General features: G+C 41.3%; 1 protein-coding gene across 1 annotated transcript; it reads right to left on the bottom strand.

Annotated features, from left to right (window-relative positions):
* Positions 1–3,927: 3,927 nt before the first annotated feature.
* On the bottom strand, positions 3,928–23,859 carry mtrr (5-methyltetrahydrofolate-homocysteine methyltransferase reductase). The gene is made up of 15 exons (XM_036520710.1): positions 23,760–23,859; positions 23,110–23,263; positions 22,778–22,931; positions 22,487–22,604; positions 21,882–22,263; positions 21,601–21,714; positions 20,492–20,645; positions 20,109–20,197; positions 18,849–19,029; positions 13,720–13,762; positions 12,832–13,024; positions 12,585–12,703; positions 7,257–7,349; positions 4,934–5,113; positions 3,928–4,715 (listed from the first exon to the last, which is right to left on the bottom strand). The coding sequence occupies exons 1-15, from the start codon at positions 23,804–23,806 to the stop codon at positions 4,571–4,573; spliced, it is 2,166 nt and encodes a 721-aa protein (XP_036376603.1). The 5' UTR covers positions 23,807–23,859; the 3' UTR covers positions 3,928–4,570.
* Positions 23,860–24,280: the final 421 nt, after the last annotated feature.

The following is a 24,280-nucleotide window of genomic DNA, read 5'->3' as shown; positions in this document are numbered from 1 at the left end:
TAGTATGTCAACCATGGATATGTTTTGTCCATAGTATTTAGCAGAAGATTAAATGTAAAGCAAAACTGTACAGCATCTATACAGTAAATATTTTGTAAATACTGAATTTGCTGTAACACATATATCAGTAACATTTGTACTCAAGTCATATCCACGTGGATGCCTCTCCCAACCAATCCAAACCTCAAAACAAGAGGTCATACCCAGGGACGTTTCTAGCTATTGAAAACATCCAGGGCGAAGTCAAGTTTGCCTGGAGCTTGTCTTTTTCTTTGAAGGGAGATCGGCATCAGTAGGCTGGGGAGGTTATATCTACCTTTATAATAGATAAATATTATCACACCTTCGGACGCTGCAGGTCAGGTTCCACTCTGTTACACAGTCTGTCTGTTGTTTTGCTATAAACACCTCCTTTTTCAGGGCGAAAATATTTAGGGCTAGGCTTAAAATATTTGAGGCTAAAGCCCCGAATTATCGGACCTAACGATGCCACTGGTCATACCTCTGCTGCCCCCCTCAGTGCAAGTGCTTAAGAAAACAAGAGGCAAAACACCAAATGCCAACACAATCCCTACATGCTAATATTGCACTAATCACTTGAATTTCATTACCGAAACTTCTTTTGGCACCCCGTGAACAGGGCTCATCGTGTTTATGCCCCAGGTATGCACCGATGACAAATGTCTCCCATCATTCCTGAAGGAGTAAGCACATACCAAACTGCTGTAATTTATTTATTGAGTGAATTCTAATGAAACACTCCTCTTGCATGAATATCCGGACACATTATGTGCATTGTAGAGCAGGCCTTTGAAGAGGATTCTTTTCAAGATTCATCAGGCCTGTTGATATCTTTCATTCTTATTAAGTTCATCGGGGATAACAAAGCGCAATGTGCTCAGACGTGTTTGTTGGTCTTTGATGTGACTTTGATAATCATTATGCCTGCAGTTCTGGTTTTCATTGTCAGTCACTCTTATCTTCATCCACCTTGTCCTGATACAACACCGCTGATTAGTGTAATATTCCTAAACCCCATTCTAAACATGGCTGCGAAGTCATTTCCATTACAAAGAATAAAAGGCACTGCAATTATTCCATCGATACTCATCTTACTCGCTATAATTTCATATACTCCTGTAGCACGGGCTCATGGCTGAATGCACAAAAGCAAATAAGCAAAGAACAGTCATTCTTCGGAATGTTATGAGGGGCAGGTGTTGTCACAAGCAGTGTGGGCCTCATAGATAATGACCCACTGCCTTTTTCTTTTGTGAATAACTCTGCTGCTGTTGCAGCCCATGCTATCTGCCTTTAATTGCCCCAATTATAATTTATTTGCATATCTCCTAGCAGTGTCACTGCCTCTGATGTTTTAAAGGCACAGGGATTGTGGCTGGTGTTCCTGAAGTACACCAGAAGGTTGAGTTTGGCATTCTCAGCTCCCTTGATTGTTACTGCAGAACTAATAAAAGAATGACTCTTCTATACCCAGAGGCTACAGCTATGAGAAATTGATGTGTGGGGAGTTGCACCATCATACGATGTGGGGAAAGAAGCGCTGATTGCAGTGATTTTTCAATGATGTTGATTGTTTTTTTTTTCTTCCTGTTGACAAAGAATAAGAGCAAATTTGCTGATACAGACACTACTGCAAATACAAGTAATTCACTCCAGTGAGCCTCCTTTATCATCAAAAATTGTCTCATTAAATACTTCTTTAAGAATTACAGAAACGTTTCTGTACATGCTTTTGGATCCTAGTTGTGAGATTGTGGGGTTATATAAAACAAACGAAAGGTAAAACGCCCCACTAGCCTTTTGGCATTACACGTTTAATGTGACAAGGGTCTTTAGTGTTGTTTGCCCGATGGCCTTGCAGACACAGAAAACGTTGTCCACATTGTTTCTGGCTGTGCGATTGTTAAATCAATACCTTCCACGAGCAACGTTACTGTAAATTCCCCTCGCCAACCTTCAGAGGTCTGCCGTTTCCTGAATTCCATCTTTTCTGCAGTAATTGAGAGAGGCCGAGAACATGTTCTTGAAATTGTGAAAAATTTCAGCTGTAACTGCCACGTTGCCCATGGAAGAGATGTGTCTGTCCCTGTACCCTCCAATTACCTTATGTTTACATTTTCAGTATGAGTGCAGCCTTTTTTCCCCCAAGGGGAATCTATCATATAACTCCAGAGCAAATGCGTAGCCCCTTTAATTTATTCAGCCCAGCACCTCGCATCTTTTTAACTCTTTGGGATAAAGGTTCCTTGAACCATTTTTAATTGGGAATCTGTAATTTAAAACGTAATCCATCCTCCTTGCTCGGCATCCATTATCAGCTTAATATTTGCGCCTGCAGAGCTGCAAGCATTCCACTGTCCTGGTGCTATTTTTCAGGAGAGTCGTGGGCATACAAATAGCCTGGGCAAACAAAGGTTGTCAGAGAGCGATGCCATTGCAGAAGTTCACACAAAAATTTACTATGTGCTCTCTGTCAATGACAAGACCCAATTTAATTAAGCTGGGCCTTTTTTTTTAAACACGGATAATTCATTAAAGTTTTCGGTCATTTATCAGGTTTATGTTCCGTTTGTGAATACTGAGTGCCTGAGGTTTGCCTTTGGAGCGCTGGAGATTCCTCCCATGTGCAGTTCTGTTTCGCTGCCCCATTTTTCTCAGCACTCAGGCTTCATCTTACGCCCCACATCTTTACAGAGATATTAGCAGGGTATTTTATTCCTACATGACTGAACTGTTGAACGATGCCGCAGTCCTGAGCCTCAGAAGCCCCTGGTTGTAGACTGCGTAGCCTATCCAATCCTCAAATTGGACCATTCCATGCCAAAATAACAAACCCGGATGGTCAATGATGTTGCAGAATGAACTGTTTTTTCATTCTTCAGGTATGGCAACTAAAAAATACATGAGTGTGTGCATGTGCCCAGGATCACAAAGCATTGGTTCCGCTCTTTAGATAAAAGCATTTCTTCAATGTATAAGTGAAGGATGGCTAATGAAGGATTTCATTGGTCTGCTTTTCCCCCTACAATCCAATTTCTACATACAGTTTATTGGCAAGTGCTTGTTCATTACATTTTGCTGACTTTCCTGTGAATGGTCCAGTTAACAGACTCGGTGTATTTGGACAATTCTGAAACGAGTATATATGTTTTTGGAAAATCTGGAAATGTTTGCAACCGTATTTTGCTTGTCGTTCCAAAGCATCCTCTCATAGCTCATTTTCTTTGAGCAGCATTTTTCTGGCCTCGCATGTAAGAAATAAACAACATTCTCAGAAGAGATTGAATCCTCGGAGCGCTTTCCAGTGTGCATACTCAATACAGAAATCCTCCAATCAGCACACTCACTGTGGAGGGAAAGGCACCTTGAACGATTTAATTACAGATCTTTAATTTAAAACTCAATCACTTCTAATCACTCTACATTCATTACCTTCACCGCTTGTTTTATCTCATGGTGACCACTTAGCAGCCTCGCCCCTCATGTTCGCTTTAGCCATGGTGGCAGTGAGGATCACAATAATCACTGCACCCTATCAAATGCAGACTCCTTCTTGAAAGAGTATGCCTCAAAAATAAGAGTGAATTTAAGACTATTTACAACACATTTTTGAGGAACTACTGGTAATGTGAGCCAGGACACTGTTCTCGCATAGTCAACAGTTTACTTCTGAGAAGAATAGTCCTGTTGCAAAAATATCATTGGTTCAGATACGAGAAGAACCAATAATGTATGGTCATTCATCTTAAATGTTTCCCCACCCTAAGGCTCTGCTGTGAACACAGCTCGATTCATGGAAAGTTTAAACGCTCTGATGTCATAGACAGGAATATGTTTCATATTTCAGATTCTACTGTACAATTTCTGTCAGGTTCAGCGGAGGGTAAAACAAAGAGCTACACCAAATTGCTTTTGAAAGATGATTTATGAAAGCCAGTCAATATTTTACATTTCAAAACATACAGAAAGTGAGCAGATGTCACATTTGTATGAGTCTTACACAGCTGAATTGATTTTCTGGTTATACAGAGTTTCAGATTATTTTTCCAGGATCGTCTTTTCCTTCGTTCTGAAGAGCAACAGAGTGGTGAGAGGGGCACTTGAGAGGTCAAGGGATCTAAATCATTAATCTAGGTTAAACAACTCTGAATCCATTAATAAGTTCAATGCAATCATTGTAATGAATTATTGATGCTATTACTCAAAATAATATATATCACGATTCTTAAAAAAAAAAAAAAAGAATCAGGATGGAGACATTTCAGGAAGGCACCAACACACCACCCAAACAGATGAATGCACAACCAAGTGCAAAAGTAAGGCAAATAGTTGTTCCTTGGCGAACCTCCTTCTCTCCGTCCTGTAGCCAAAGTCAGCAGATACTGGAACACACGTAAAAAGGTACAGTGGCAATAATTTAGTGTGCATAGTCTTTGCCAATTTCAAATTAAAACAACTGCAAAAAAAAAGAATGCATCCCTAAAACAATTTTAAAAATGCCAGAAGGTGTTGCTTAGTGTCTTGCTGCAATGCGTCGCCGGCACCGGCATCAGCTCCATATGTCCTGCAAATAACGTCTCTCCTCCCGCAGTCCTGCCAGGGTCTTCATGGCCTCCAGTTTGTCCACCTGTAGCTCTTTCCCCACTATCTCTGTCAGAGCGTCGTTCACGTCTTTCGCCATGTTCTTGGCGTCCCTGTAAAGCACGACGTCATTTTTGCAGCTGCTTAGGATGTAAAACACCCGGGTTAATTAAAGGCACTGCAAACAAGGTGTAACCATTACTCGGTTGATGCAACATCTAGACTTTTACTAAACCTGAACAGTATGTGGTTGTTCCTAGGTAAAGGAGTATAATGCCTCTGCAGCGCATTGTGGTGTGGAGGGACAAGGCCGGGGCTCTTCGCCACTCACCCGCAAACATAAAAGCAGCCGCCTTTCTTCAGCAGGATGTCGGCAACGCGCTGGGAATGCAGCAGCAGGTTGTCCTGCACATACTTGGGCTCGGGTTCAGCGCCGGCCGGACGGTCTCGCGAGAAACACACTTTCAGATGGGTCAGCGTGCCACTGGCAACAAAGCCCTCCAACTCTTCCCTGAAAGCAGTGAATGTGCCTTGTGAAACCCGTTTTAAAAGCACGTTTGTGAATGAAGCTCCTGTTGCTTTTATGGCATTTGATGAATGTAATAAAGCTGCACTTATTTTAAAGTCAAATTTCACACCTCAGATTCACTTATCCCAAGTGCAGAACTTCTGATGACATCTTTAACATGAATGAGGTTACAAGATTAATTTTATTTCCTCCAAATACTGAGATGGAAATGTGTTTTTCTGGGGGGAATTGGCAAATTCTGCATGAAAAGCAGACTCAAAGTCTTTGGTACTGCATTTAATATTTCTGAGTAATGGAAAAATATGGATTTAATAAGGAAGGTCAATTCTCTTACAGCTAGAGTCTTACTACAATCAATCTTCCCAGGCCTGCTGTTCTACGTAACCTTGCTCTTTGTGAAAATGGTAACCTGCCAGACACCCACACTTTACCTCTGCCTTTTTCACGGCCTTCAGTATAATGGCCTTGTTAGGTTTACTTTAACTCTCTGCCTTCAGAGGCAAAGGATAAGGAGGCTCTATTTAAAGTGAGAGGGGGAAAAAAAGAAGAATTCAACTGAACCGGACTGAGTCCCTTCGGAGGTGAGCTCAGAGTTTCACTGCGGCAGGCAGACTCCCTGTGTTCCACAGCCCGACGGAGGAGTCATTAATATTCAGGTTTATTCTCAAGGTTCCGCCGTGCCATGTGCGGTGCACGGTCGCTTCCATGGCACCGATATGCTGTTTTTCCTTTTTTCGAGACATTTGATCTTTTCAGCGAAAACAGTTTAAGTGACGCTTGACCTTTAACAAGATCCCAGTGACAAGCTTCCCTTGCCGACTGAAATTCAAATCTCTGAAAAACTTTCGCAAACAGCAGGGTAACTGGTCTGGCTGTCTGAAATAATTTTGCAGACTCTGGGTCATATTGATTTCATCCCTTTACACAGACGTCTACTGCTGGTGTTGATTAGGGAATTTTGCAAAGAAAGTTTTTTTTGTTTTGTTTCTTTCTATTGATGCCATCATTTAATTATATCCATTTAAGAAGCAAGCTCTGAATGTGATTATTTTTGTAACATCAAAAGCACATCATGACTTAGCAATTCTCACTTTGTGCCCTTGATACTTAGTTGGGCATCACACATATATTTAACAGGCATGCCTATGAGGCATATAATTGTATACCCTGTAATACAGGCTGCACATTTAAGCAATAAATCCTCAGGTTTCAAACGCTTTGCAGGAATAGTAATGAACTTTCTAAACCTTCTGCGGTTAATCTGTGTGTGTGTGTGTGTGTGTGTGTGTGTGTGTGTGTGTAAATACACACTCACATATTCACACACAGACACACACAGGTATGCGCACAAACACACACACACCAATACATCTAATATTCCTTAACAGAACCTGTTCTTATGCCTACGTATGGACAAAAAAAAAATAAAAAAATATTTTTGACTACTTTGAAAAATCTAAAATATAAGTTTTAATTTAAACATCACTACACAATTCCATTTGTATTATTTCATAATTTGATGACTTTACTACTATTCTAAAATGTGGAAAATAGTAAAAAATAAAGAAAAATCCTTCTATATGTAGGTGTGTCCAAACTTTTGATTGACACTATACATTCTACAAACAATCAATACACGTTATAACTAATAAGGAAACATCTCTTATTCCACACAAACGCAGCACTTAATTTTTTTCAATCGGTTGTTCCAGCACCATTTCCCTGCCCAGACCTGTGTAATGGTTCTACTGACTGTATTGTTCTGTGCAGCACAGTCCCGGACTGTGTTTCTCCACTCTGAACAACAGTAACACGGCTCAGCCCCGCCTCTGTGCATTACTGCTCCTGGTCTGGGAGTTTCAGACCCTGACCGTGTCAGGTAAAGCCTTTTTTCATACACTCGGCTTTCTTCAAGGGAGTACTTTCATTTCATTACACTTTCATGCGCCACATTCAAGGACAGCCGATGTTATCTGACGGGGGCTGTAGTCTCAGGACCTGTGCCTGTGATCGGCAAGACGTTCGTCACCAAAACCAGGGGAAACATTCAGGTCACAGGGATCGGTTGTAATCTTGTAATGTACATGCAGGCTGGAAAGTGTGCTACTCTCTGAAATACAATTACCTGAAGAGGAACTCTCGATCTTTGTGACGGCAGCCGAAGAATAACCAGGTCTCTCCAAATACAGAATCAAGATTTTCTTGCCTTTGCTTCTCCCTGCAAGAAAATGCAATCATGTCTGTATATATCAAATCAGAGCTTGAGACCCAGCCAAAACAAAAAAAAAAACAAAACAGTTATAGACAAGATAAGAAAAGATCACTGTGCAAAGGTAAGGTAAAATAACACCATTAATGCAGTTACTAATTATACCATCAAAACACCAAGTGCACTAAACCAAGTACTGCATCTTATTAAGGCTGGTGAAACTAGTGTTACTAATTTAGTTACAGATGTATGAGAGTGATGTTCAGGAGAAACTCTTTGGTAAAAGCAGAAATTTTAGAAATGCTGGGCAGATTCTCAATGCTGTTAATGAAGTTAAAACCTACCGTGTGCCTGTGTGTGTACCTGTGTGTGCTTGTTTGTGTGTGTTTTTTTTTTTTTTTTTTTTGAGGGGTGGGGGGGGGGGGGGGGGGGGTTGGGGGAAGTTTTGTACCATTGATTTCTCCTGTGGTGAATGCGTTTGGCCCGGCTCCCAGAATTCCTCAAACCCGATGTGTCACACAGGCTGCACACTGGGCACTATCTACTCACCACACCTGCTGCCTGATGACAGCTCACCCCAGACAAGATAAGTGTCCTCTGATCTTTAACTTTGCATCAGTCAGGTGATACTGCTAACATTCTAGTTAGCCTTCTGTCTAGTTAAGCCAGTATCCCATCTCCATCTATAGTGAACACCAGAACATCTACTATGGTACACATAGTTTGAGAGCATTCCACAGTCCTTTAAGAGGCAGTCAAACTGCCTGTCTGCAACTCTGGCAGTCAAAAAAAAAACAGAAAAAGGTATTTTCATTCATTTAATGATTCTAGTTTAAACAGTCAACATTGTTTTGGACAGTTTTTCTGTTTATAGCAGATGTGACTGGAAAAAGCATAAATGTTTGCGAAATGGTGTTCATGTTTAAGGGAATATGTGATGCATACAAGCCCGTAATGCTCTGCAGCTGGTATACAAAAGACCACAATCCTTCCACCAGTGACCATAGAAATATCGGTCATCACTCTTTCAGTATCAGCAATCTGTTACTGAAGTCATCTCTGCCCTTTGGTGACCCATCTCAACATACTTTCATCCTATAAAGAGAACCTGGCATGCACTGTACTATGCTACCGCCAAAAATAATGTGACAATGTCTCCTGTGAATATCCTATTGTTACCTCATTCGCATAAGGGCTTTTAAAAGCATTCTGGGTTCTTTGCATAATTATCTATTGTCTACACCTGTGAGGGTTGGACAGAGTAATCATGTTGGCAAATAGAATTTACCAGCAATGGTTCCTCCATTCATGAAAGGCCAGCTCTGCTGGTAAGACAAAGTTTCGTAAATGTGTCAATCTCATTAATTACCCAGCCAATCATCTGATTCCACTCTGTCGAGAGAGATCATGGAAGAATCTAAATCACCCGCTATTGCCGCTTTACCTAACACATCCTGACAGGCACAGATTCTGTCCCTCCAACACGAGAGTAAATTAAATGAGAGATAAACCTTATCCTCCCTGCACTAAAGTTCCTTGTATTATCTAAACTACGTATAATCTAGATAGCTTGGCATTGAAATTACCTTTGGAAACACGAGCTGCCCAAAGCACCACCATTAGCATCTGGGAGCTCAGCATCCAATCTGGAAATGGCCTCCTATAAACTAGGTTTAGTGGGTTTTATGCTGCCCCAAAGGGATCAATACCAATATGAAAACCTGGATTCCATTTTGTAACACAAGGCAGACCAAACTGGCTCTTCCATGAATACAAATCAAGGCTGCTACCAACTGGCAGAATAAAAGCCTCAGAAAAGTAGCCTTGGAAACAACATGTGAATATAGGAAGATATGAGGGCCCTTTCCCCCCTTCAGTGCCCACCCATGGTGCACGCATGGTAGGGTGGCATGCTCAGAAACGGGATTTATAACCAAAAGGTTGCATCACATCTAGAATGGAACACAGTGTTAAACAAAAAAGAATCTTTTATGATGCGATGATTTCATTTCAAGTGAAGACATTAGCTAGTATGCACAGAAACACAGGACAGGCTATAACTGCAGCCCTGCAGCCAATCATTTAGACAAACAACCATACTAGACGGGAGCATTCTGCATTCAATGCAAGCACATGTGAGAGAACAAGATTCAAAAACCGGGAAACTGTCAGCGGAATAGCTGCAACCTATTCGAGCAATGCTCCTCTCTTTCTGTTGAGTGAGATATGAAGAAACAGCGTGGCGAGTGCATCCACATCGCTCTGTGGGAGAACTATTTTGGGCTGCCTTAGAAATGGCAGAGCCTGCCAGCTACTCTGGATGCGGTTAAAAAAAAGTGTGAAAAGGGGATGAGTCGGAATGTTCCCGTACTGCACGTGTTAATGTAGTATTTAAACTGAGAATAAATTCCCATGTTTCCCCTAAGAGTTTCGAACAAAGCAATACAAATGAGGGGAGCCCGACTTTTGCATCTGATATTTCAAGCATGCCGTTACAGGATATTGTTTGACTGTTTCAATTTGGACATGCAGCTGTCTTCATTTGAACGTCTGCTCAGATGAATTCCCCCTTGTCCCCCTTGAGGTTTCTTGTGCCACAAGGTACATCTTATCTAATGAAAGCCTGACAACTCCGAACCTGCCACGTCACAAGGAAACCAGAAGACCTCAGCATTGTGGTAAGGTGAGAATGGAAAAGTTCAGACATGTTTTAAACAAATATATGTGTACTATGTTCCAACAAGATTCTATATAATTTCTGACAAGCTCTTAGAATCAACAGTTCCGGGTTCAGATATTCTTGCTTTCAGATAAAAAAATCTGATCACGTCTACCTCAAGGCATTAGAGAACTTAGTGAATGGGGCAAAACCACCAAACATGCTACAGAATGGAACCATTATGTGATGAACATACAACACTTCCTCTCCCAGACTGCCTGCTGTCTTCTGAAGCTAAACCACAGTTGTTATTATTCAAATTGAGACAGCGGTCCTATGAAATTCACCACACATGCTCAAGCTGTGTCTGACCTTTAGCGGCTTTCTATCAGTTTCCCCTGGTTACTGAAGCGCACACGATGCCACTGAAAGTGGGCAGACTGCACAAAGCGCTTTCAAAAACACAGAGATTGCCATCGATTGGCAGAGGGGGAAATCGAAGTGGACCATGCTGTTCCTTGCTAAAAGGGAAACCTTCAGCTTTGCGTCCAGGACAGCACCCTGCTGACAAAGTGGCAATTGTTATCTTTTATCAAAGCAAGACATCGGTGGTAGACGTGCCGTTTGGAATCTAAAGTTAAACACTGTCAGGCCTCCTAGCAACAAGGCTTTACAATCAGACTGCACAATAAGCATTACAAAGGAGAGAAACAGCAGGTTCCTCGATAACTTGCTTTTTCCATTGTTCACGCTACGAAAGACAGCATCATCAGAAGTGTTTGAAGAGATAACACTCTGCAAATGTAAACAAAAAATGGCATCTTCTGCTATTTCTATTTCTATGTTATGAGCAAAAATGAGAGAGAAAACTTAAACTTCTGCCCTGACAAAGTAACAACAGTATGTGTTCAATGCTCTGGTGCATCAAAGCAGAAAGGAGACAACTCAAGTGAGCAAAACCCCTGCTGGTGATTTACACACTGACATCTGAGAGAGTCCATCTTAAGAAACATCTGGAACATATACAAGAAAGGTCCAAAAGGAAGCAGCAGCAGCGAAAGCACAACTTTTTCATAAAAACGACACCAATTCAGAAGCGATGTATAGAGAGTAACTCCGCACGACCGCTTTGACCCTGTGGGCTTCTCAGACGTGGCAGTCCGTCAGTGGAGTCACTCCCCGCAAGGGACGGCCCCTCTCCTGAGCAGCCCTTTCATGGGCACCCATGGTAGTCATCAGCTCCATTCAGCTCCAGCACAGCCGCCACAGATCACTACGGCAACATCGCCTTGATGTGCGCCGCTCTGACTCTCGCTTCTCTGGCCCCAGCACGCGACTGGAAACAGACAACCAACAGTTGCAGCATGGACACCCGCTGAGAGGGACAGAAACAGTCTCTTTCAAGTACGGCGTCTCATTCGGGTTATTGTTTTGGACAACAGACTGAAATGTGCAGTTCCAGTCCCTGCATATCTAACCTCTCTCTCTCAGTATTTGTCATTTCAAGGCACAAACGTCTGGTTCTGCTGACTGTAACACGTGTATAGAGGTGGCCAATTTTTTGGGTGCTGTAGAATTTCTGTGAATTTTTTAATCTTCTTCTAACCCACTTTTTTTCAGCAAAATAATATATGGCAGTTGGTGAAAGTTTTTGATACGGTCAAATTTTTATTTGGAAAGGAGCCTTTTGAAATATTGCCAGGTTTACAGTCGGATAATCTGGGAGGTCCAGGTCAATATCATATTAACACCTCACAACCATTTATAGCCTCTGATTTATATTTATGACATATTGACAGATTCTTGGGCTTTTTTTTACGTGGTGCCTCAACAATCAATATCTCCCCCTTCTTCCCATCTGACCCATAATGGTTTGTTACAGTCAAAGTCATAAAAGCCTGGATTCAAAGTGCTGAAATTATTTCCTGCACAGTGTGAAATATGTGTGCTAATACCAGCACTGATCAGAGTTTTGGCTGCCATATTAATATCTTGGAGCAAGTGGTGTCTGATCAAGACTGCTGTTAACTTTAATGGAATCCTTCAACTGATTATGTAAATGAGGCTCTCTCAGTCCTGACAGACAGTGTGAGTATGAACGGAGACTAGTTCAAAGGACTTTCTTTTAGGGAAACAGCTGGAATACTATTTTAAGTCATGGCATGGGGGCTTTAAAATGACATCAGACATCAAGTGACAGAAAGTTAACTGTTTAAGATTCACAGCAACATCAAATGACATTCTGTCACCAATGCCAATCTGCAGGCAACTTTTTTTCCTGCAAGAAAAGATAGTTGTCAGCAACACCACACCTCCAAAGCGCTAACACACTCCAGGATAAGTGAGGGTGAGTCAAAGCCAGGGAAGTCTGTCACGCATTCTGAAACCAGCGTGACAACAGCTTCAGTTAGAGGCAGATGGCACCACTCACACAACAAGCCAACATAATACAATGCAGCAATTATCACCCAAAGCTTTTCAGACCTTCAGTCTCAATACAGGTGCGCCCAGCACACCGACAATCTCACAGCAGCAGTTCAGAGAAGAGGGCGTAAGCCATGGATGAAGGGGTTTGTGTTCACTACCTGTGCTGGAGGAAGCCAATAAAGGGGGAGACTCCAGTGCCTGGGCCCACCATAATGAAGGGCACTGCTGGGTCCGAGGGCAGGTGGAACGTGGTGTTCGGGCGGAGACTCACAAACACCTAGCGGGAGACCACAGTATAGGCACATCATACACCACGTTCAAAAGTGGCTGTATCTTGTCTGCATCAGCTGCAAGAAGATGCAGACAGCATGAACCTCAGCACTCTGACAAACTGTTCTTGTTCACCTTTGGAAGGGAGGGGGCACTGGCGCTCCCTGAAGGGCCCTCTGATGTCCCCCGGGGCTGAAGGAGAGGAGACACCAGGTTCGACAGCCATCCCGTACACACCCCTCTTCTCGCCACAGGCCGCTCAAGGCATGCTGGGAACTCCACCACGTTGAAGACGAAGTGAAGCTTTCCAGGGTGACAGAGGCTGGAGCTGGGGATGGGGATAGCAAAAGGAGGAGGGGAAATAACTGTGTGTTCTGCCCTGCGGGTCCCCTCCATATGTGGGCCTGCCAGCGGTCGCCACTCCACTGATGAATCCCCCTCACCCCTTTCCTCTAACTCAGGGCCTCTGGAGACCCCTGTTGACCACACCATTCAGCACCACATAATTCATATTCATAATGCTCTTTCTGCTCTACTGATATTGCTCCCGCTTTTACATTCAGACTAAGACACAGCTTCGCCACTCAGCTCCTTGATTGCAAAAGAGATCATCAGAGAAGGAACGTGTGACTGACATGATTTTGAAAATTGTATGTTAAAAAAAAATTGCTGTTGGCAAGACTTTGAGCTCTCTTCTCCCTTGATGACACTGTTAAAAACTTAACACCTGTTCAAATTCTTTGTGAGAATTATGGATTTCTTCACAGACTCCCACACAGACAAGAAATGTTTATATCAATATACATTTCAAAACAACTAGGAAACACTTTTTTAATTAACATGCTTTGCAATTTAGGGACACAGTTTGAATTAAGGGTTCATATGTAAATATATCTAATAAACAGTTGGTGAATATGTTGTTTTTAAAGGCAAAAACGCTGCTTATAAATAATATTGCCAGATATTTAGAAAAAAACAGAATATGTGTGCGGTACACATGACCTTTGACCAAAACCAACTTACCTTGCTGCGGAGTAAGATCTTGGCTGCAGTTTTGGTAAGTGTTCTTAAAGAGAAAGAAAACATTGCAGTTAACAGTGCATGACAATAATTTCCACCTCCAGAAGTCATAGAAAGTAAATAATTTCCTCAATTAAAATAGGCATTGCTCTTTTCCCAAATAACGTACGATATCCTTCTTTGAAATGGGAAGCTTCCATTTTATGTTTTCATTTGTTTTTTTCTAAGATATGACAGTGGAGCAACAATTGTTGATTTGAATGTTGACTTGACTGAAATTGTTCACTTGAATTCACGTGTGCTCTTTGCTGGCTGGATTAAATGAACCTGAACAAAAAAATGTTGGAATAAATGGCCTACCCACAAACACAAACAAGCAAACATTACACACCCTCACTCTGATACACAATGCAATCATTAAGGAAAGCACACACAGTGCACCTCTCCCAATAAATCAGTTAGTCTTTGTGTTATTAATTACTGTAAACCAAGTGCTCATATTTTGGCTTTCAAATCACTGAGATGGTTTTTGTCATTTCTGGCTGAGTTTGTGGATTTTAATTGAGAGGCTGAGAAAAAGTGACACTTAACATGAAAGCGGCAAAACAACAGCAGCATATGCTTTTGTTTACGGTTTGGGAGCTCATATGGAAAATAAGATGTTGAAATATTTTCAAGAAGCTGTTGATGAGTCATCAGTAATGAATGAAATAATTCAACAGAGTGAAAGCTTTGACAGAACTGGGAGAGGAAACACATTTCAGCCAAGGGTATCATTTAGATACCAGTACCGAGTAACGTATGGGCCCGTGTGATGTGGGAGGTGAGATGCAGATAATTCAAAGGGGGGAAAAAAGGACTTATTTGATCATAAATGTTTGTTTAAGGATTACGCTGAAAGCGCTGGAAACTCTTCAAAACTGGTTGAGTGAAGGGGCTGCCAACAATCTGAGGAAGTGAAATGTTAAAAGATATTTTCAGGTTCTGGGGATGATGAAAGCTGAATTTGTTCGGGAGCCATACATTTACTTATCCGACCATGCCGACTCATTCGCCTTAAAGCCAGTAATGACACGGGGGTACTATCTATTTTCAGCAGGCCCTATTTGCATAGCACCATACACCATTAAAACACAGACTGAAAAAGGAAACTTAACACATAATTAGAGTGACATTTTCAGTACAGTATATACACAGTGCTATGGCTGAGAATGAGAGGTATTTTTGGATGATTTTTTTACATCATGTTGCATGAAGCATTTTTTGCATCTTTAGTCATTGTGCAGAATCAATGGCTCAAGCAGATTGTTTCAGTGGAAACAAGTGTAGCATGTCCAGACTCCATTTGTACGTTCTCATAGCCTTGAAATGAAACATGCTCAGGTTCATGATGCAAACCATGAACCTGTGCTGATTAAAATTCTGTTGATCTGGTGCAGTGGTATAGACAGGATTTGTCTGGTACATATTCTTACAATTAGGCATAACGGATTGTAGAAATAAACTTGGAACTGAGTCGTGTGACAATGTGTAATCATTTTCTACATCTACCATTTCAAAGAAGAAAATGTAAAATGTGTTCAGTTTTAGGGCATTTCGATTGTGACTCACTTCCGCATGCTCTTGTGTATCAGTGAATATAGATGGTGTATAATCATCAGTCTTCATTCCTTCATTCAGCCTGAGGTAAGTGATCAATGATCAGTGCAGTGATGTTACTTGCCTAACTCCATTTGCCTTTGATCATCTGACATGAACAGGCAAAAAGGCCGATCACTGACGTTTTCAGAACAAAAAAAAAGAACTAAATCTGCCAAAGACAGCAGAACTGGTACAGAAGGAAACTAATATAGATCCCTTGGCTGTCATCCTCATGGAGGTTAGCGCTGTCACATTAAACTGCACTCTGTGCGTGCTCACATATCCTACTTGTCCAATCACTTGATAACTTGCTAGCTATTATAATCTGCTACAGACTGCTGACACACAGCAATTTCATGACCCTGTGTGGCTCTATGGCATCTAAACAAATGGAGCTGCACCTACTGCTTAAGTGTTCCTGACCCTGAAACATCGTTCGCGCTGACCTTTCTGAGCACTCCCTAAGCCTGTCTGTATCATTCTTGTAAATAACTGCCGCCAGCAAGTGAGGTCTCTTACCATCTTCAGTAGTTGCTACCCAGCCTATGATGGCAAGTAGAAATGTTGATGTTTGAGCTTTTGCCATTCGGATTTTGAAGAGACCACAATAACAAGACTGCAGTAAATGATGGTGACCATATGAAGATTAGGTACACAGCTTGGGAGCTAGAGTGTATAACTTCTACCCTAAGCTATGGATGACCTGGGATGCTGTGGTAGTAGTATTTGTGCGTTTGTGGCTAAATTTAATGTGAAAATACTTCCAGGTAGTCTCGGACATAGCCGACCTACAACTGAGGTGCATCATTGGACTTTCGACTTTCGGACTTATATTAATAAGGAAAAGTACATTTATTACCTAAATTATAATAAAGACCGATTAGAATGTTAATTTGAAGTTATATGCCATTTTTTAGTTTCATCTATTATAATTTTGGTGGATTGGACAAAATCTTGTTTATTTTGAATGGATATTATCACAGTCATTAATTAACAACAACGCAAACATAATAATCAGCACGTCATGAATAATTATTCATAAATCTGAATCTGAATTAGTAATATTGATTAAAATACAAGAACACTGGAGCCTTGTAAAATTATTTTCAAAATAGGGGAAAAAATCCAAGGCATTGTTGCAGCAGACAGCATCTCGTGAGAAAGTGTTAAGTTCTGTTCATAAAAGTTATGTCCACTGTTGTTTACAGAAAGACTCAGCCAGTGAGATCAATGGTTTTAAAATTATGGCCTTTGGCAGTGGGAAGATCTACCCAGACTTATTTATGGCATTGATACTAATGCCCCAAATAAGGCTGAACACCAGAAATACTTATAAGTAATGCATAAGTACACACTTCAGTATTGATAGCCTATAAGTCACCGTTTGCCAGTTGGTGTCCCGGGCTGCAATGTGTTGTCTACATATTTAATTGCTTTATAGGATGGTATTCTTCTTGTGCAAAAAATAGTTTTCTTGAACTCTGCTCAGCAACCATATGTGGAGCATTTTAAATCCCATGTCGCGTCTACAAAGTGTAGACTGCCAAACTGACCTCATTCCAGCAGCATAAAAATGAAGACTCTCCCAGTCTCTAAGCAAAGGCTTAATTTTAAAAGGCAGTTTTTGCCCTTGTACTATGTCATTTGAAAGGTTGGTAAAAGATGTTCTATTGCCTTCCCAAGTGTCTCTTTTTATTTCCTTGAGAGTGCATGAAAGTCAGCATGAAACCTATTTCAAAAGGCATTTGTCTGCAATTGTCTATACAGCCAATAGCTACAATGAAAAGGAAAAAAAAATATTTATCAAGAGTTGGATATGGTTCTATCACTTCCTTACATATTGGCATAGTATGCAGTCAAATAATCTTCTGGGTATTCAGACACATATGAAAGGCCACTAGGACAACTTGTGGAAAAATACAAATTGAATTTCTCTCAATAATAGTTTAAAAATAATTTCATCAATTAATTGAACTAGAAATTTGTTTACATTTTTTACAAACGCTTTCATTTCGACCACACGAACTGTGCAATGCAGTAACACTTAATGACTCCAATATGTTTCTTTAGAAACATTTAGTGACCTCAACAGCTGTCATAAATCAAACTTTCTTCTCTGGATAATGAATCCATTAAAATGGCACATGGTGGTACAGTAAGAAACCACTGTGTCCCCTGTGTGTCTGCTAGTTCGATGAAAGATTAAACATAACGATTAGCGATTACCACTTGGCTGTTCGTTATAGAATGGCTTGAGGTCTACTAAGATAGCCTGCAGTTTCACTGATCACAAATGAAGGCAAGTTTCAAACTGTCTGGCAATCATGCCTCTGAAATCCCTTAAACCTTTATCAAAGGGGAAAAACACAGATCACATTATTCCTACTGCAAGAACATATATGTAAAAACATTACAGTTTCATCTCAGTATAATATTTGTTGCATTATGCTGACAGGTGATTCACAGACACAGTAATTAACTGTGTAATGACAAATGTAGTATATGCAATAAGGTGTTAAAATACACCAGAGAAAGGCATTAGACAGCGTGAGTTCTGTTTTACTGCAACTATGTTAAAGTGAGATAAGAGAGGCAATCAAAAAACAGTTACAACATCTGTTCGGCAAAACTGCAGTTTAGAACTATGGTGCAAGAACCCAAAAATCCTTTTCATATTTGTGATAAATTACTAAATTAGTTTGACAGAGCAGCTGAGCAATAAAAAGCAATACTAATTCAAAAAATGACAAAAAAAATTACACATTCTAATCCTTCAAATGACACCTCTTTTCAATTGTGTCTCATTTTTAATACCTGAAGAATCGTTTTATGTCCATCATCTACTGACCTGGCAAAACATTCACCTATCTCACAAAATCAGAACTTCTATGCTGATGATCAGTGGGATCAGCGGGCCTATCTTTCAAACTCTAGGCCACATGTGGCTCTAATGGCACATCAAACACAATCATCAGAGTAATAATGCAGCCCTCCTGTATTTTTGCCATATCAACAGAAATTGCAATGGTTATACTGCCCTCCACTGGAGGATCTATGCATTGTCAGAAGCAAACTGCTGCACATTCATGGAACAACCGTCTGTCAATCAGTATTTATGATCAAAATGTTGTTTTTTCCTGATGATGAACAATTCTCAGGACATAAAATGCAAACTTGCATGTTCACTAAAGTGATGTTCTGATCCTGAAAGAAGAGCTTCTTTTTTCCCCCTCTCTCAAAGGGTGATCCCAAGGCCCCCTCCTTGTTTCCCCTGAAAACACAACTAGCAAACCACGATAATCTTGAAATGCATCAATCACTGTCAATATGGAATATTCCGGTTTCGTGACTGTGTTCCAACAACTAACGTCTCGCCGATACTCAGAAGTACTATTTAAAGATTTAAAGAACAAAGCTAAGTGAAAGATCTACTGATCAGCGCGAACCCCAGATTTCGTGCCACGGCTGCTGGATAAAAGAGGCCCACTGACCTACGAGGAGGCTGAGAGGAGGCGAGCAGGAGGCGAAGGCGCGCAGCAGATCCAGCAGGCAGAGGCTGGGATCCCTCACGAAGCGGTTGTAGTCTGCAGAGCCCTGCTTGCTGCACAGCTCCTGGAGGCGCCGCCTCTCCGCAGCGTCTGTCGTGTGGTCCACGAGGGCCCTGAGGAAAGCCTGGCAGCGACAGAGGGACGGGCAGCCGCATCAACAGCAGCGCAGCGTCTCAAACATCTCTCGGGCACCGGCGCTGCCGATCTGCAAGCCTGCCGGGGCGCTACGAGAGTCTTGAAAGAATTTTTCAAAAGACCTTCCAACGGTCTTCAGAATCCTCCGCCATCAGAGCACAAAGGATGTGGGATGTTTCAAGAGACACTTACACGCACGGAATTATGTACACCTGAACTAGCTCAATAACTAGTTTTGAATCTGGAGTGACCGGCTTAAATTGACTTGGCATGAGGGGGTGTTTGTCTTTTATCTGTTTTATTGATCTTTTTGCTTCAGAAAGGCAACACGGTGACCGGCATAGGCCCAGATCACAAACAAAATGATAAAGGTATAATAACACAATGTTCATGTTTTGTCCCTTGTGCATGATGCCTTCGTGAGTCAACAAGAAAAATCAGAAATAAAAGCAGAGTTTAGTGTCTGTTCAAATGCCAGCTTTCCTATTCTTTAGTGTAGAGCATATGCAACAAATTTTTGCATTTTGGAAAAAAAACTCCTTCTCTGTAAACATTTTAGTCTTTTAACAAGATGAAATCTAGCAAGCCTCTGCCAGAAGAAATATCAACATTTGTATAGCATTTTCCTGTTAAATGGCAGAAGCCATTTGAGAAGTGGGGCCAGACTTCATTGGTACTTGATTGGGAGACCCCCTGGGAAAACCAGGAAGACCCGGAAAGTGTTGCTGGTCTTCCTTCTGGACGAAAGAAGAATACCAAAAAGAAGGGACACTGTGCTAGGAAGTGACATTTTTCAGATGAGTCTTTAAACCAAGGTAACTTGGTTTAAAAACCTAACTCACTATTATCATAAAAAATGCCACATCCCCCCAAAAATGTATTTCCCCAGTGTCCTGGACACAATTCCCCAATCTGCCTATCTCAGCCTTGCCAGTTAACCATCCCCAGATTACATCAGATGGGTGCTACTCTTTTGTGGCAGTTGAGGCAAGTCATTCTACTCACTGTAAAATAATTTGAGATCTATAAAAAGTAGTTATACAATTACATTACTATTATTTTTTTTACCTTTTTTGGGACACTCCTGATCTCTAGACACCAGGTCAGGAGATACTGCAGTGTGCTGCTCTCCGGGATGTAAGAGGGAATCTGTGCGGCTGTTGGGAGGGAGACGGAGGGAAAGCTTTAATCTCAATTCACACTGGAGAAGCGTTACTTAGATAAATCCATTACATAAACTCTATACTCCACCCAATGAGGAAAAAAAAGCTGACTCAGCGAGAGATTCAGTGACGTTTACGTATGGTCCTGATTAACTACGCTACAGTCAATTTAGTTTCCTCTCCAACGGAAAGACACTCAAAGACAAAAATGGTTCAAAACGCTGCTCTTCCTCTCAATAAATGTCAGGGGGAACTAATCTTTGTAATGCATGTCACTGATGAGCCTACCCTTCTTCTTGGTGTCTGTGCGTAGCTGCAGTTGAACAGTGAAGTTCTTCTGCTCCTCCAACCCCAACCTCTGCAGAAGCGCCTCTACCTCATCCTCATTGTTTGGGCAGAGCACATCAAAGGAGTCTCCAGGCTTATAGGAGATCTGCTGCTCCTATAAACAACAACCACACAGTTTTGAGAATCGTCTTCATTAAATGCTGTACAACCCATGTAATTTTTTTAGTCATGTACACCCACATAGTGTACCTTTAGATGTTTTTTTTTTTTCCGGGAAAGGCTAAATTCCAAGCTTAAAATGTACTGCTGCTGTCATTTGTGGATTGTGGTGCCCTGAACACTTATTTGTTGAGACTCACTGTGGGGGGTTCACAATCAAAAACACCAAGTGATTTAAGCTCTCATGCATTCAATAATAAGAGTATGGAAATGGAAGCATGTAACAGACATTCTTCCTATAGCTCAACATAAAACAAACTTAAGATGGAATGTTCATTAGGTTTAAAACTGAAAACCATAACACATCCAAATTATCCATCAGCTGCTTTAACAATTATTTTATATTAGATGTTAACAGAACGGTAATTGACCATTAACAGATACTGCTGTTCACTTAATAGGTTGCTGAAAGGTCTCTTCTGCTTCTGTCTTTACATGGTAACATGACACCACATCAACACTGATGTCAAACACATAGCGCTTCTCCTGCCACAGCTCAATATGTTTCTCCACATGGATCGTCCCCTTCAATATTATTGTTAATTATGATAAAGTTGACATTGATCTTCAGTCTCTACCTGCTACTAGGAGATCTTATAGAGTGATCATCTTCACACTTCAAGACTATGCAGCATCAGACACAGAAAATTCCGGACATGTCAGACCGGACAACCAAGACTGATCAATAACTCACCATGGCAATAATCAGAAAGTCCTCAACCCTTTCACACTTATCAACCCAAGACCCAATCCTGAGCTGCAGTGTCCACATTTAGTTATGAAAATGGCCTGGTGGTCATTTGCCCAAGTAAAATCATGGCACAACTGTACAATTCCTGCTTGGAAATAAATATTAAAATAATAACTTAACATGGATTAAATTGACTCACTGAAATATCTAATTCCAGCAACAGGGCTCTTTTCACCGCATCCTCTCGAGTGAGCTCAGCAGCTTTAGAAATATGCACTTGATGAAAGCTTCCATTAGAAGGTGGATCATTGTTCTGTGGAAGAAAAATATATAATTACAATCCGTTTTCTTAAATATAAAAACTTACTGCAATTGTGTTTTTGTTGGCTATCATTTCACTGTTTCTGTTCTGTCCTTTTAATCCTATACTCACTTACTGGAAGCACTGGCCCTTTCACTAAGTGGCGTTAGACAAAATACCTGCTCAGTAGCGATGTCCAGAAGCTTGACACCAATGTATGGAGGAGGAAGTGCAGGGACATTCAGTGTGGACTCTGACAGAGGGGGCAGGGAATGTGTCAGAGAAGGCTCCAAGGCAGCTGGTGAACTCCCTGCACCCTCCCTTTCTGGCGCTGTTCTGGGACTTTCGGGACTCTGTTCCTCTTCATTAACCCTCAGGAGTTGGATTTTCAAGTCTTTCACTGTAGCCTCTGTGTTCTCCTTATGACTACTTCCGAGTTCTCCGTTCTGGACAGCCGCGGCACGCTCGGGTCTTTCTTGGTTTGAGGCTGACATTTCTGCTAACGCTTTCTTTACTGCCTCCCACAGTCCTTCAATCCATGGATCCACCACTAATTCCAACCTAAGCAAAAAAACACAATGCCAATATTCACAAAATCCCAAAGGTCACAAAACACCTGCAAAACACTTGCTGATGCTACAATGATTATTCTAAAAACCACTCAAACCTGTTTGAAATAATAAAATAATAAATACCTGGGTTGCAATTTCAGCGAATAATGTGTATAATTTGCTTCCCTAATATTTATAAAACATGTCACACTGACAAAAATGTACCGACTTACCCAACACCATCATCTGCATGTCCTGTTGCATAGAAATGTTTTGCTCCCAGTTCTTGAAGACGACTGTCAATAGTTTTCCCACAGTTGCAGAAATTTGTATAGTTTGTGTCACCCAAAGCTTAAATGTACATACAAATAAGAATAGCGTTATTTTTACATTGTAGACATACCTTAGAATATATGCAAAAAGACATATAAATGAATGGAAACAATGCAGCTACGAAATATGCCAAATAACTTTTTTTTGGGTAACAATGTCTTGATATTGCCAATGCGAGTAATACTTAGTACCTAAGAGTGCATAGCGCAGATGGGCAAAGTGATCACTTGGCAAAGTCCTGGTTTTTATTCCTTTGACAAACTTAATGGCAGTGTCTGGAGGATCCCCGTCCCCGGTGGTAGACACAACGACGACGACAGGCGCCGTTTCCCTCTCCAAGTTATACTTTAAAGATAATGATACAGAAGGAAGAATAAATCTCGCATTCTCGTTTATGAACGCATTCAAAAATACTCACTACAACTGTGTCTCATTCAGTGTCTTCATTTTATTACCCTGCATTACACGAAAGATGCAGCTAACAGGCTGAAGCAAACTTGCAGTGTCCAGAAAGCTCGATTACCCTATCTCCTTGGCTCAGGCAACAGATATCAGCGACAAACCCATGTTCCACGGACTGGTCACTGATTTCCTCAGCTATTGATTTGGCTTGTCCACGCTGTGAACCGTAGAGCAGCAAGAAGCGAGGCTTTACTTCACACGGCATGACAGGGGTGCTGTTGAAACGACAGAACAACACGTTCAGCAAACTAGCTAGCTAGCATACTCGCAATCTTGTCAAGAGGATCGATTCAAAACTTTGGAATGTGACATGCCATACAAACGTAGCTAGCACGCTAGGCAAAGAGTCACTGAGAATATTTTGATATTTCTAGATCTAGCTAGCTTACAAGCCGATGACCTTACTTTCCATGCGTATGACAGCTTCCTGACTGGTAAGCGCCATATCTTTATACAGCTTGTTTTGCCGTGAGTTAAACCGGTGCTGTTTTACATTGAAACGGCTAACCAGCTACCAAACAACGACAAGCTTCAAGGATACAGTACGCAATTGCGCACACTTCTCAGTTTAGTGGATGACTAGCACACAAGGCTGCTCATCCTATTTTCACAAGCTCAATGCACCACTTCATATTCAGTTGAACGCTGCTACTTAGAAGTAGCTAACTGCCTTGAGATCATTGCATGTCTTCAGATACAAATTGTCATTACCTGAAACTTCCAACAGCTTCCAACCCAGCCCGACACCACCAGTCCATACGTTGTGTAACATTATGGAGCACACTTTTTACACATACCACGGTCCAGAGGGGTCCCATGCACCGGAAATTACGTAGATTACCAACATGTGATTTTGCGCAGGTCAAATTGCAATACGCGAGACACGCCGTTCTTTAGTTTGTGATTGTTTTCCGTATGTTAGGCTAGTATGTTAAACTTAGTTGGCTAAATAAGTGCGTTTATACCCAGTATTGGTTGGCTGAGATAATAATTATGCAGCTGCTTCGGAAAGTGAAATATAAACCCGGAAACCTTGGCTAGGGCTACCAGAGGGCTCGAGAGGTCCACTGTTCATGCCTTTTAATGGATTTTCTCATGCTGAAACCATTCCTTAAATTAGGAATGACTGACTGTTTTGAAGTAGCATGATGTATCCAGCTCACATACAATGATTCCATCTTTTACAAAATATAGCATCTACATACATTGCCTGACTTACGTACATGGCCACC

Source organism: Megalops cyprinoides, chromosome 2 (genome assembly GCF_013368585.1).
Source record: "Megalops cyprinoides isolate fMegCyp1 chromosome 2, fMegCyp1.pri, whole genome shotgun sequence".
NCBI classification, from domain to species: domain Eukaryota; kingdom Metazoa; phylum Chordata; class Actinopteri; order Elopiformes; family Megalopidae; genus Megalops; species Megalops cyprinoides.
The sequence above is the reverse complement of the archived record's forward strand: the minus strand, read 5'-3'. Positions and strand labels throughout refer to the sequence as shown.

Excerpts from the sequence above, each read along its gene's own strand:
- mtrr (XM_036520710.1), bottom strand. The coding sequence starts at position 23,806 with ATGGACTGGTGGTGTCGGGCTGGGTTGGAAGCTGTTGGAAGTTTCAG. Across the intron at positions 22,605-22,777 it reads TCTGCGCTATGCACTCTTAG|CTTTGGGTGACACAAACTAT; the intron begins GTACTAAGTATT and ends TGTACATTTAAG. Across the intron at positions 21,715-21,881 it reads TGGACATCGCTACTGAGCAG|AACAATGATCCACCTTCTAA; the intron begins GTATTTTGTCTA and ends TTTCTTCCACAG.